We start from the raw sequence: 14,131 nt of genomic DNA, 5'->3' as shown, positions 1-14,131 counted from the left end.
CTTGACCTCTTACACGTTAAATATGCTTATTTATTACGCATTTGTATTTACTGTTTGATGAGCACTGCAACATGTGAAACACGTGCATTGCTCAAGAGAAAACACATCTGATAAACACCAGTGACCTGAATAAACGTGAGCACATGCAAATTTAATAAGACATAACTACATACATAAAGGTCTGCACACATACATTACACACAGATGTACAAACACACACACACAAATACACACTTGCACGTGTAAACACACAGAGATACAAGATAAACCAGGAAACAGATACTAGTTTGACCACTTAAACTGCTTCTAATATAAGTTATAAACTAATTTAAGTCTGCATAGAGACATACATCATGAGCAATAATGGCAATCAATAACATAAATGTAATGATCTAATAAGTAACTACAACAAAATCTAAATAATAGGTCTTTGTCCCAGATTACTGCAATTATGAACATATTCGCATGTTTCTTACTGGCCAAAAGTATATTAAGATCTGTATTGAATTTTACAGTTTAATCTTGATATGCATTGCTCTGTCTCTGAAACACATTACACACAACATGTCTGATATCATTCAGTGATAAAGAGGAAGTCATCAGGAAACCACTTAGACTACACTTCCTGTCTGTTGCCTAGGAGACGAGCTTAATTTTTACTTTGGTCTTTACTGAAAAACAAATTATCAACAGTTTGTCTATCTCAGCACGTTAACATTCACCCAACTACATACTAGGTGTACAATTTACGCTTTAAAAGTCCAGCTGGGGATGCAACCAATTCAACAGCTTCTAAAGAGTCTTTATTTTAGGAGCCAAGCCACATGCATGCATTCCCTTTGTAGTCCATATGCACTGGTGCTTACACCCAGATGGTTTCTATTCAGATAACAGAAAGATAAGCAGCCATCTTTACTAAGGACAATTGACTCCCATTACCAATGCACAGACATTAACCCAATGGGCGAGTTTCTATCACAAAGCACTGATTCATTGCACAACATTTTCTAATTTTAGTTACTTAACAATAACATACTTTACAGCAGAAAGAGCAAACAAAAAGCTATTATGAAAAGATGGGTGGTGCACTTAATGACAGAAACCATTTACTACACATAAGGATTATTTACTAGGCTATTAAGTTAGGTCCCTAAAATGAAATACGGGGAGTAGTGTTAAAATAATAAATACAATAGGACATTACTTGTGTATAAATATTTACATTTATGCATTTGACAGAAGCTTTATCCACTTAAGTGACTTACATTACAATACAAGGTATACATTTTTTATAAGTACTGGACGTGTTAGTTTAATGTCTTTTATATCACTATCAAGGCTTTGAACCGGTTCATGGAATGAAAACCAGAAACTTTTGATGTTTTGCAAGGAGCAGAAACGAAACCAGAAACTTTCAAAAAAGATATGTTCCGGAACAGAATTGTTTATTTAAAATAATGGTAACCGGTTAATACCGTTATTTTATTCGTTCTTTGACAAAGTATCTGTGCAGTATGACTCTGTGAACTTCACTTTCGGTCGTTGTTGACTCATCTGAGAAATGAGAAGCTTGCCACCAGCAAGTAGCCTAAACAAGCCCAAGTCTCTGCTCAATCATAAGAAGTAAATATCTACCAAGTATCTCAAGACGGTTCGGCTCGTATGCGTTCGTGGATTAATACGCAAATTTAAATAGGGTTAAAGTTGATTATTTGCACGTGTTTCAAAGGCTTGCAAAGGTTAACACTTAAGTGATTTTAAACAATTTAAGCACAAAAAGGCAATAAAGCGAGCAATTTTCTTTACGCACAGAAGCGCATGCGGTTGAATGTGTCCGGTCCAACTCCAATCAAACGTGATTATCCCTTCAAAGATCAAAACTCGTATAAACTTGAGAGAGAGTTGCGCTACTGTGTCTCATACTGTAGTCCAGGGCTATTCAAATCTTACCCTGGAGGGCCGGAGCACTGCAAAGTTTAGCTCGAACCCTAATCAAACTTAACCACCTGTGATTTTCTAGTGATCATGAAGACCTTGATTAGCTCGCTCAGGTGTGTTCGATAAAAAATCTTAGTGTTTAGCTTAGTGTTGTGAGCTAAAAAAAACAACGTAATTTTCACTTTATGTGGAGGGACTGTTTATGCTGCATCTTCTTCCCGAAGCGCCGTTTGGAATTCGTCCTCTGTCTGTGTGTGTGCGCGTGTTTAAATGTGCTCAAAAGGGCATACACGTTTCAAAAAGCAAGCAAACAATCTTTCTGTTCTTGATATATCTTGATAATATCCACAGTATTCTTTTTCTAATAAAAACATTTGTTTATGTCTTAAAGGAATATTCCATTTTCTTGGAAGAAAAATCCAGATAATTTCACCACCATGTCATCCAAGGTGTTGATGTCTTTCTTTGTTCAGTCGAGAGGAAATTGTGTTTTTTGAGGAAAGCATTGCAGGATTTTTCTCATTTTGATGGACTTTAATAGAGCCCAACATTGAATACGCTTAACAGTTTTTTTCAACCGAGTTTCAAAGGACTATAAACGATCCCAAACGAGGCATAAGGGTCTTATCTAGCGAAACGATTGTCATTTTTGAAAAGAAAAAAAAAAAACATGCACTTTTAAACCACAACTTTTCGTCTAGATCCGGTCGTGATGCGCCAGCGTGACCCCACGCAATACGTCATGACGTCAAGAGGTCACAGAGGACGAACGCGAAACTCCGCTCCAGTGTTTACAAGTGAGTTGAAAGAGGACAGTTCCTACGTTGTTGTATGTGGACTGATACTAATTAATGTCTTTGTGTCAGTTTATTGTTTACAATGGTCCGTAAAGGTGCGTTTTATATATGTAACACGTGACCTCCCTACGTCACTACGTATTTACGTTAGGTCGCGCTGGACCGGACCTAGATGAAAAGTTGTGGTTTAAAAGAGCATATTATTTATTTTTCTTGTAAAAAATGACAATCGTTTTGCTAGATAAGACCCTTATGCCTCGTTTGGGATCGTTTATAGACCTTTGAAACTCCGTTGAAAAAAACTGTTAAGTGTTGAGTTAAGTATTAAATGTTGGGCTCTATTAAAGTCCATTAAAATGAGAAAAATCCTGCAATGTTTTCCTCATAAAACATAATTTCTTCTCAACTGAACAAAAAAAGACATCAACATTTTGGATGACATGGTGGTGAGTAAATTATCTGAATTTTTCTTTTAAGAAAATTGACTATTCCTTTAAGTGTATGTATAGATTAGAGGCAGAAACCAGGTTTGTGCTTATCTTAAAGAGACAGTAACATATGTAAACTAATAATTTAAGGTTAGTGTCCTAATTATCTGCCAACTTATTTGTATGTCTCACAGCTGACATTGAATGTTATTAACTGGTTCGGGAACTTTATTTTTTTGTTCTAACTGGTTCAAGAACGTCAATTTTAGGGTTGAACCCAAAACCAGAAACGTTAAAATACTGTTTCTGTTCGGAACGAAGCAATTGGGAAAAAATCTGGTTCAAAGCCCTGATCACTATCGCTCTTCTGATGAAAAAACAAATACAACTCTAATCAATATTTTATGTCTATATGTAGTAAGTGAGATTACTCAGTCAATCGTTACAGCAAAATAAATCACTTAAAAGTGATACAAAACCCCAAAATATCATGTTCGGACACCCTGTCATGGAATATTTTGTAATCATGACCAGTTAACTACATTATCCCACTGATATACACTGTCGATTAACATAATGGCCCGGCACGTGTCCGATAATTTACATAAAAACGATGACATTTTGATTTCTGATGGTAAACAAATAACTGCTTATAACTGGTCCTGCACATGCAAAGCAGTAGCTTTCATTAAAACTGTGGTTTTGTGGATGAGGACGATGGAAACAGTGATCACAAACACAACAACAAACGTCACACTGCTGTTATTAGTTTGTGGAGGCTGGACTGCACAACTCTTAGGGTGTGATCAGATGCATTGGATTTTTTCACTTTTTTGCTTCATAACATTGTCATTCGCCCATTTGGTTTAGTTAAAAAGACAGCAGTGAAGTGATGACACCGGTGTATGGGCTGAAAACCAGATCTACTGATCACAAAGAAGTTAAAACCTCCCCTTTCACTGCACTGGATTCCAGGATTACTGCTAAATTCTTTACAAGGGCTGCACTTGTTAGGGCAAGCAAAGACACCATGTCAGCAGCTCGCATACTGACAGGGCGGAGTGACAGAGAGAGAGAGAGAAACAGAAAGAGAGAGAGGGAGTCAGGGGTGTGTCTTATACATTTAGTTCCTCAAGGAAGTACAAGTCAAATTATCTTGTTACTGTGGTGTGAGCATAAGAAGATAGACCTCACGTGGTGGTGGATTTGTTTGATTTTACCCAACTAAAGACATTCAAAATCAAGCGCTGGATTTTAAACACCTGATCTGAGACAGAAGACAGAGTCTGAAAAGTAGGAGGGTGAATGAGAGAAAAGTCAGGTGAGTACTCTTTGGTCCTTATCTCTGCATTCTCCTCCATCATCACATAGAGAGAGAGATGTGATCAATAACAAGTATGAAAAAGAAAAAAAATTATGATGCATGGAATAATGTTACAAGGGTTGTTAAAAAAGTTACACTTTTTTTACCTTAACAAAAAGGTTATTTCTAATATTTAGATATTTGCTTTGTTTGATTCTGTTTAAAAATACATTGAGGTTTTCTCACAACAATTACAAGTTCAAACCTGTTTCTGCCATTCAACCACTCCCAAATAAAATGCGCAAGACACAGGGATAGGTGATGTTTCATCGGATGAACCGCCTTTCAAAGTACTCTCCAGCAATCTGAATAAAGCACACCTTTTAGAACAATGTTGAGATGACAATATAGAAATAAAGTATGTGACTTTTTTAACTTTTAAACAGTGACCTATCTAGAGCAAGCATTGCACTCACAGCAACAGTTTGATGAGCTTGATTATAGCAGCGAGTGTCAGGAGAGATTAGCTGTTATGCGTTTAACTGAAAAGATTTGGTCTGAAAGCTGTGCCAAAGTTTCACTTCCTTTTCGATCAGTTATGCACATGGTTTGAACATTTACAAAAACAACTGCTGCGGCTGAGTCGGACAGACTTACACAAACACGCTTACAAAAGAGTGTCTGTAAAGTAAACTATGAAAGGGACAGGCGGTATTGAGTAATAAGGGACATTTTTCACAATGACAGAACGTGACATCATCACATACACAGATCTTGCAGTTCAGGTGCCTTGACAGAGACGGGGGGCGAGACAGAAGCAGAAGTTAATTTGATCGATATCTAATCTTAGTGTGGTTTATGAGAAGCGACCGGAGTATTATAGAGATCTATTTTGCGACTTCTCTTTCATGTGGACAGGCTGCAGTTATCTTATGCGAAATATGTGCGAATGGCCCGAAACAAGCTTCTCCCCCACACAGACATCTAAAACTGGACTTTCCACACTCTCTTATTGTTACAAAAAGTTTGTAAAAGTCAGGTTTGTCCCCTCTAGAATAAAAACACCACTGAGTGGGCTGTCAGTTGCATACTATAGTCCAACATCATTCGAAAGCAGGTTTTGACCTGTTGTTATGCCACAAGGGTTTGTGCTGTGACTTGCCGCTTTATAATGACAAGGTGACTACTGTGGTACTCTAAAATGATTCCTAACATCCTACAAATCCCCTGGGCTTCACACACACACACACACACACACACACACACACACACACACGTACACATGTGCTCACACACAACCCCTGCAGGCTATACGCTGAAATCATCTGTGGAATGCTAAATATTTACCTTGTCTGTGACAAACCTTTCAATCTGAAGAGTGGAGATATGCATGCAGCCATTCTGGCTTACTGTAAATTGGGCAATCAGAAGACAGAGCCATGAATTATTGAATTTGCTTGACTAAAATTGCAATCTTTTTTTATTATTAGATATTTGGTCTTCTGATAGTCACTCTTAAAGGGACACTCCACTTTTTATAAAAAAATATGCTTATTTTCCAGCTCTCCTAGAGTTAAACATTTGATTCTTACCGTTGTGAAATCCATTCAGCTGATCTTTGGGTCTGGAGCTAGCACTTTTAGCATAGCTTAGCACAATCCATTGAATCTGATTAGACCATTAGCATCATGCTAAAAAAATAAGAGTTTTGATATTTTTTCTAATTAAAACTTAACTCTTCTGTAGTTACATCGTGTACCAAGACCGACAGAAAATTAAAAGTTGCGATGTTCTAGGCCGATATGGCTAGGAACTATTCTCTCATTCTGGCGTAATAATGAAGGACTTTGCTGTCGTAACATGGCTGCAGCAAGAAGTGAAATTACGCACTGCCGGAAAATAGTCCCCTTGGTTACTTTCAATACCAATCGCAACTTTTAGTTTTCTGTCGGTCTTAGTACACGATGTAACTACAGAAGAGTCAAGTTTTAAATAGGAAAAATATCGAAACTCTCTGGTTATTTTTGATCGCGATGCTAATGGTCTGGTCAGATTCAGTGGATTGTGCTGAGCTATGCTGGAAGTGCTGGCGCCAGACCCGGAGATCAGCTGAATGGATCCCGGGACGGTGAAAGTCAAATGTTTAACTCTAGGGGAGCTGGAAAATGAGCATATTTAAAAAAAAAAGTGGAATGTCCCTTTAATCTTGACAGGAGTGACAAAATTCGATGTCTGCCTCACAAATACATGAAAATCTTTCATGCGTTGAATACCTGAATATTATTGGAATTTGCTCTTCTTAATCCATTTTACTTACTAAACATATTTTTGAGAGAAATTGGATATTAATAAAAGAAAATAAATCTGAAATTGATTAAAAATAATCATTAAATCCCAGAATGGAACCAGCTCTTATAGTTTTCTGATACAATGCCTAAATGGCTAGCTAGTTTACATTATCTAGGTATCAAGCCCTATTCTAATGTCAGCAAGATAGTAGTTGTTTCAGACTCAGAGGACGTTAGCACAATACTGGCTGAAACACTGTATTGGTAAAGCATTGCTTTAACCGTGCAAAGGTCACAGATTCAATTTCACATGATAATAAAAAACATACAGCTTGAATGCACTGTAAGGCACTTTGGATAAAAGCATCCGCCAAATGCATCAATGTAAATGTAATGTAAACAACAGACTTCTATCCATTAGGCTGTGATTAGATAACAGCTTAAATAGACGTTAACTGCTTTTCCAGTTCAGCTGAAGTGTACAAAATGCTGATTGTTTAAATGGTTTCGATGGTCCTGTCGCAGAAATGAATGCATGATCTAATGCCCTCAGTGTTTCTAACTGAATAAAGGAAATCATAGGGAAATGAAACTAACTGTATTAAAAAAAGTAATCAGGTTGGTTCTCCAATAAAACAGAATTGGAAAACATAATACAGGCGATGGTCGCCCAGAGATCTGACATCACTTTGGTGCGCTTCGGTTCATTTAAAAGAACATAGTGTAGATTTGCACATTAATGTATTCTTGGCATTTAAGAACTGCTACGCACTGCAAACAAGGATCATTTTTGAGCAAATTAGTCTATTAGCTCATACTTTTAAATAAATGGTAAAGAAATCCACAAAATCTATTTTTTCGTGCAATAAGGGAAGCAAAATATATGCAATCTGTAATCCAAAGACACAATAGCATCAACACATTTATACATGCAAGACATTTTTCCAAGTACATAGATGCCTGAATCTTGATACAATCTTACAGATTCAAGTAGGAACTTGTGAGTAAGATGCAATGAGCTTCTCTCCTATACTTGTCTTTGCACGTCCTTTTGAGCACACATACTGTAAAGCACTCCTAAACTATGCTATGCTGGACTTTCCAGAGACTTTAAGTGTGTCTTTTGGGAAATTGTAATCTTATTATTTCATTTCATTACATAAAAACACACAAAGTAAAAACTCTGAGCTCATAATGAAAAACTAGTGGTGTGGCACACACTGTTGTTTGGATTTGATTGTGTCAGTAATAATGAGTGTGTACTGCTAAAGATAATGACACATCTTAGGAGTCTAGAGAACAATTAGTGTTGTTTATGTGATTTATGGGCAAAGATGAAGTCCTACATGGCAGGACCTTCCCCTGGTGGGCAAGGTGTAAAATACGCTACAATCTATGGGGACTTCCCCATGATGGTACTCTAAGGGGGACTCCCTGACAGTTCAGCTGAAGAGTATATACTAATATACAGAAGACTTTTCCAAGGGGGATATACAATAGAATACCCAGATCTTGTCTCAAAAACATAACACCTATTTCCTATATTCTTCCAGAATCACTCCACTAAGATCGCCTGAATTTTTCCCTTTTTATATTTTCATATCATTTGTTAACTCATTATCTATATCTGAAAAGTACACAAGCTATATGTTTTGCTTGTCCAAAATGTCTGAAACATCAGTATGCAAAAACAGCATATCAGAAATACCTTAAACTTCTACTATAGCCAAGATTCTCATTAGGCATTGAATCGTGCACACTTTTCTATCCTATAAGGCCACGGAAGCTGAGGAGCCACCAAATTATTAAAAGTTAATAAATGAAAAATACTAGAAAACTGTGAGCTGTGCAGATCTTTCAAGTGTGTAGTGCATAAAGCAAGAAATGGATTACTTCTGATTAAATTGCGTTCATCAATGCCTGAGTAAATTATGTTCGCGGTTTTGTTAGTACACCACAGGTAAACAAACCCATCATAGTTTCACATGTTCTGCAAAGGAAGTGAGAGAGTGTAAACTTGTATGTTCTAAATGTGGATTTTGTCACTGTTTTGAAGCACATTGGGTTATAAATATCCTAAAGCCTAACATATACTGTATTTATACTAAAAGTTAAAAGAAGCTTAAGAAGCAGAGTAAAGTTTTAGCTCAAAATACCCCACAGATAGTTTATTATAGCATGTTAAAATTGCCACTTTGTAGGCAAAAGGGTGCTGTTTTTGGGTGTGTCCTTTAAAATGCAAATGAGCGGATGAAGTGCAAACAATGATCACAATGATGGTGGTTTGTTGTAATTGAAACTCAATTGTGCTGTCAATTATTTTTCTTTCTCTCTGCACTAAATAGCAGTGCCGTGGTTGGATAGTGCAGATTAAGGTACGGTATTATTGTAATGCGCCTTGCTACCTACCTCACAAAACAGGCGAAATTTGAACGACCTAATTTTTCACATGCTTGCAGAAAATGTCTTACCCAAACAAAGTTACTGGGATGATATTTTTCACGTTTTCTAGTTTGAAAAAAGCACTGGGGACCCAATTATAGCACTTAAATATAGAAAAAGTCTGATTTTTACACTCTGACTCCTTTAAGGTATTATGGACTTTTATGTTAAAGTGATATTTCACCCAAAAATTAAAATTGTGTATTTTCTCATCCTTATGTTGTCCTAAACCTTTGTGAATCTCTTTTTCTGATGAACACAGAAGAAGATATTTTGATAAATGATGGTAAGCACACAGCTGTTGACTTCCATAGTAGGAAAAACAAAAATGATGGAAGTCAACTGTGTGCTTTCCATCATTTATCAAAATATCTTCTTTTGTGTTTATCAGAAAACAAAAATTCATACAGGTTTGGAACAACATGAGGATGAAAAAATTATGAAAAAATTTTCAATTTTAGGTGAACTATCCCTTTAACAAAAATATCTATGCCCCCATAAATAATGCTAACTGTAATATAAGTGTATGACACACGAATGCATTAAGGTAAAATTATCAATAGGTGTTGACTTACCTATATTCCTTTTCCTCTTCAGATATGGAGTCGTTTAGCTCCAAGGACATGGCTCTCCAAGCCCAGAAAAAGATCCTGAGCCAAATGGCAAACAAGTCTGTCGTGCAGATGTTTATCGACGACACCAGCAGCGAAATTCTCGACGAGTTGTACCGCGTGTCGAAGGAGTACACCAGAAACCGAAGCGAGGCCCAAAAAATAGTAAAAGATCTCATTAAGGTGGTGGTGAAGGTCGCTGTCCTTTTCAGGCACAATCGATTCAGTGATGAAGAGCTACAACTGGCCCAGAGTTTCAAAAAGAAATTGCGCCAGGGAGCAATGACAGCCATCAGCTTTCACGAGGTAAAACACCTGCACGTGTGATTTTGAGAGTGCTATCCGTTTCCACGTTAAATTAGCATTTTTAAGTATATATAAAAATGAAATAAGTGCACTTCATTACAGTTTATTTATGACTGACACAGGGAGACTCTTTTGTGCCAAGCAGTTTTCCATGCTATGGTGAAGGTCATGTGTTCGATGGCCGTTTCTCAATCGGAAGGCTGCAGCCTACGGAGTTCGCATTTGTAGGCCGCATACGCCAAGACTTATATTTCAGAATATTATTAACAATTATGAAGTTGACTATTACTCTTAGTTAATCATAAATTGTTGTAATATGGTAATGACTTGCGAATGTACTGCTCAGTTAACGTAGGCGTGATGACGTATTGAGCCTGCGACCTCCGGAGGCTGCAACCTTCCGATTGAGAAACGGCTACTGACTGAAATTAAAGTGTCGCTTTGGATAGAAGAGTCTGCCAAATGTATTAAGTTAAATGCATGGATATGTTGTTAAATAATTACATTTGTCAAAATAATAATAAATGAGTATCAACAACCTGTTTTATCTTTCTTAATTTATGGAACAGCAAGGAAATTGGGTCCACGATCAGAAACGACGAAAAAAATCCAGAATAAAAGCCCACATAAACATGCATACACATTACAAAATAATTAAGTTATATATAATTTATATGAATTTTACCCAATTTTGTTTTTAATCATTACTATTTATCATGTTTATTTTTAATTCTTCTAAATCACAATTGATTTATTATTTCTTTATTGTTTAATTGATTATTTAGGGCCATTAATTGGCCCCATCTCTCACCAGATTTTAACAAAGCAAGCCAGCATTCAAACTGAAGACAGATTTGTCAGCAGCCCAAAATGCACTTTATGCTAACTACAGTTGCTTATTTCCCCTTTCACGAGGTAGATTTCACGTTTGACAAGGCAGTTATGTCAGAAATCCTGAAGGAATCTAGGGATATTCTACTCAAGCTTGTGAACAGTCACCTTACACCAAAATCTCATGGACGCATCAACCACGTCTTCAACCATTACTCTGACCCAGAGCTCCTCACCCAGCTTTACAATCCAACTGGTTCCCTCAAGCCCCACCTAACCAAAATATGCAATGGGCTTAACAAACTTCTGGAGGATGGGACATTATGAGAACAGAATATGGACAGACTGGTCTCAAACAGGAATGGTGTGGTGGACCACCCGTTAACTGAAACTGGGTACATTCATTGCAATCAAGTGATGCAACAAGGACACTGTGGACTGACTGAGAGCACGACACTTAAGTTTAACCTTTTTAATAGTGTTGCAGTGTTATTAATAAACATTTAAGCATTCAGTGGCCTGATGATACTATAAAGACAAGTTAATGCTGTACCAGCCACTGCCTGGAGTGAGCGCAGATCAAACTTTTTTTTCGAATATTTTACATGAACATTTTTATCTCTATGAGACTCCAGCTGTACAGATTCTTATTTTTAATAACAAAGGTTGTACCACTCTGCTGTAAATTAGATTGTATTGTCCAAATTGGTAATCAAGACCATACAAGCATTTTTGTAGGGTACACTGTTGCCATCTAGTGTTACCTTTGATTATTATCCTGATAAAAAAACACAGCACTACAGGGAAAACAAATCCATTTCTGAGAGCTATTTCTGTTAGCTATTTCTGCTCTGACATGGACAATCAATGAATAAATAATAACACAGGGGCCTCATTAATTGTTTATTACATAATTTAAATACAATAAAGTGTTGTTTAATTTTTTATTGTGTGTCTTATATAATAGCTTTGTGCTTTTGCCAAACGTACTAAACCGGTATCAGGTTCATGTTTAAAATGGGTCCAAAATATGACAACATCTGATAGGTAGAATACAGGTTCAATTCAGGTAATGATTGCTTTAGTTAAATTAATTTAACTCTATGCCTCCTTCAGACTACATTCAGAGCAAATTGTTAACTTATGAAGATCTGCTTGCGTTCATGACACTGAATGTAAACGCTTTAGCAAATTGTAAAAGTGCAAAACTACATTATATTCACAATTTTAACAGATCAATATATCAGAAAAATGTTTTGTTGTGGCACATTCAATTACAAATATACATTTTGAATTTAGACCATAACAGATCTAACAGGTACCTGTGAGGTAGTATTAAATGTCAATTATCAAACATACCATTCGTTCAAGCTACATACGTGCATATTTCTGTTGCTCTGATGCAGTAATAAGCAAGTGTGCACATTACACTCAAAACTTTGTCATAGCTTTTTTAAATTTTAAGAAATACAACAGTGTGGCCTTAATTTACAATTCACCTCATTTCTAGGCATTAAGTTTGTCAGTGCTATTACAAAGTGCATGTTAAAAGCTCTGGTGGCAGTTTTATATAACAGCACTTACCAATGTCTCACATAATGTAGCAAACTGCTGACATTTTAATGCATGAAACCAGTAGTGCAAGCCCTCTAAAATGTTTCAAAAACATAAAACAGTGTCTGTGAACAACCTAGATCAAAGCTGAAAGATCTCATCCTCCCGATCCCTCAAATTCCTGCTCCGTTTGGTGATTGTAATGGGAATGGCTCCCAGTACGGGCTGCTGGAAGGATGCTGGGCTTGAAGCTGGTTTGCTATAATGAAGCTGCTCTTCCATAAAGGAGAACCTTTAAACAAATCAGATGTTGGAGATCACATTCCTTTCTTAACAATGCCTTTACAAACCAGCTGATTCTCACGGTAGCCCCACCCATGCACAGCAAAATACATTTGACTTCCAATGTATTCTTGCTGTATGACTGCTAAATTAACAAAAGCTTTTAAGCAACATTCAGGCATACAACTTACTGTTTCTCTCCCTCCTGGCAGGTCTTCACGGCAGCTTGTTTTGACTGACTGATCAAGCTGTCTATCTTTTTAAGGTACTCCACCGGGGACAGATCAGCATTTTCATCAAGTCTACTACAGTCTGTTTGGCATGTGTGGGTCTGAACCTCGGAGTGTGTTTGTCCGGAGCTTGTTTCCTCCTCAATTAAATTTACTCCATTTGTGAAAGACAAAGACTCTGTCAGTACAGGGATGAAAAGGGACTCCTTCAGAAATATTGAATCGTTTGTGTACAGTCTGTTTGCCCTTTTGATTTGTTCCATCTATAAAGAAAAACAAATCGTTTTTGCAGTTTATCAGTCTAGAATTTATCCAGGAGCTTTATTTGACACTTGTCACAGAGCATACAAGGAATGTGTTACCGGTTTAAGGCGTTTCTACAGTACAAATATAATTCTAGTTATACAAACATAACTTAAGTAACACAGCCATGCATAAGAGAAGCTGTTACTGCATTACTAGTGTGAAAACAATATATATATAGTGCAGACTACAACACATTAAAGTGTGAAATAGAGACAACAAATGACAAAACACTCGATTATTTCTATAAAGAACAACCAAACACAATATTATATAAAACTTATAACGTAACCTTACGGAATACTCACCGACACGCCGTATTTCAGTGACAGTCCTTGCAAAGTATCACCGGGCTTAACTTTGTGTTCAATTCGTCTTTGTCTAATGGGGGGTAATGATGAAGAGGCCACAAGACTGCCATATGACCGGGTCCGGTGGCCATGGAGCAGGCCGTGTGTCCCAGATAGGGACTGTGTAGGATCAGCTGACATGGCCCGGGCTCCAGGATCAAACGTTGAAGAAATTATAACGAACTAACAACATTAACTTTAGCCGACAATATTGCGCTGGTGAATGCATTGCAGAAAGACGGAGTCAAAACGAAATAGAAAACAAAACAATCCCTGATTTAATAACGAGCTCGCCCCAAATAAAACTGGTTAGCAGGTTACTGCGCGAAATAAGTATATGCTTTTGATAGTAGAAAAAAATTAATAACCAGACTTCCGCACGCGCAGCTCTAACTTTGACGGCTAACGTGAAGTAAGTTGACGTCAGCGGTGAGTTGGTTGTGGACACTGGCAGACATTAGTTAACAC

The 14,131-nt window shown here is 37.0% G+C and overlaps 3 protein-coding genes across 4 annotated transcripts in view; 1 reads left to right on the top strand and 2 right to left on the bottom strand.

Annotated features, from left to right (window-relative positions):
- Nucleotides 1–9,908, bottom strand: part of sema6cb (semaphorin 6Cb) — a 354,388-nt gene extending 344,480 nt beyond the window's left edge. Inside the window, exon 1 of one of the 2 annotated variants that reach the window (XM_073872208.1) lies at nucleotides 9,772–9,908. The gene's annotated coding sequence lies outside the window, so the exon portion shown is untranslated. The remainder of the gene's footprint in view (nucleotides 1–9,771) is intronic. The other variant, XM_073872209.1, reaches the window with a different exon arrangement.
- Nucleotides 4,308–12,052, top strand: tnfaip8l2b (tumor necrosis factor, alpha-induced protein 8-like 2b). Its single transcript, XM_055210267.2, has 3 exons — nucleotides 4,308–4,484; nucleotides 9,794–10,113; nucleotides 11,029–12,052. Exons 1-3 carry the CDS (start codon nucleotides 4,469–4,471, stop codon nucleotides 11,269–11,271), a joined length of 579 nt encoding a protein of 192 aa, XP_055066242.1. The 5' UTR covers nucleotides 4,308–4,468; the 3' UTR covers nucleotides 11,272–12,052.
- Nucleotides 11,835–13,804, bottom strand: lysmd1 (LysM, putative peptidoglycan-binding, domain containing 1). The gene is made up of 3 exons (XM_055210266.2): nucleotides 13,622–13,804; nucleotides 12,972–13,273; nucleotides 11,835–12,790 (listed from the first exon to the last, which is right to left on the bottom strand). Exons 1-3 carry the CDS (start codon nucleotides 13,802–13,804, stop codon nucleotides 12,640–12,642), a joined length of 636 nt encoding a protein of 211 aa, XP_055066241.2. The 3' UTR covers nucleotides 11,835–12,639.
- Nucleotides 13,805–14,131: the final 327 nt, after the last annotated feature.

This window comes from Misgurnus anguillicaudatus, chromosome 10 (assembly GCF_027580225.2).
Source record: "Misgurnus anguillicaudatus chromosome 10, ASM2758022v2, whole genome shotgun sequence".
Taxonomy (NCBI): Eukaryota; Metazoa; Chordata; class Actinopteri; order Cypriniformes; family Cobitidae; genus Misgurnus; species Misgurnus anguillicaudatus.
The sequence above is the reverse complement of the archived record's forward strand: the minus strand, read 5'-3'. Positions and strand labels throughout refer to the sequence as shown.

Bases quoted from the DNA above. Each gene is read 5' to 3' on its own strand.
- tnfaip8l2b (XM_055210267.2), top strand. The intron at 10,114-11,028 runs GTAAAACACCTG...CCCTTTCACGAG, and splicing joins CAGCCATCAGCTTTCACGAG to GTAGATTTCACGTTTGACAA.
- lysmd1 (XM_055210266.2), bottom strand. From the start codon at position 13,804: ATGTCAGCTGATCCTACACAGTCCCTATCTGGGACACACGGCCTGCTC. The intron at 13,274-13,621 runs GTGAGTATTCCG...TTTTCTTTATAG, and splicing joins CACTGAAATACGGCGTGTCG to ATGGAACAAATCAAAAGGGC. The intron at 12,791-12,971 runs GTAAGTTGTATG...ATTTGTTTAAAG, and splicing joins TGCCAGGAGGGAGAGAAACA to GTTCTCCTTTATGGAAGAGC.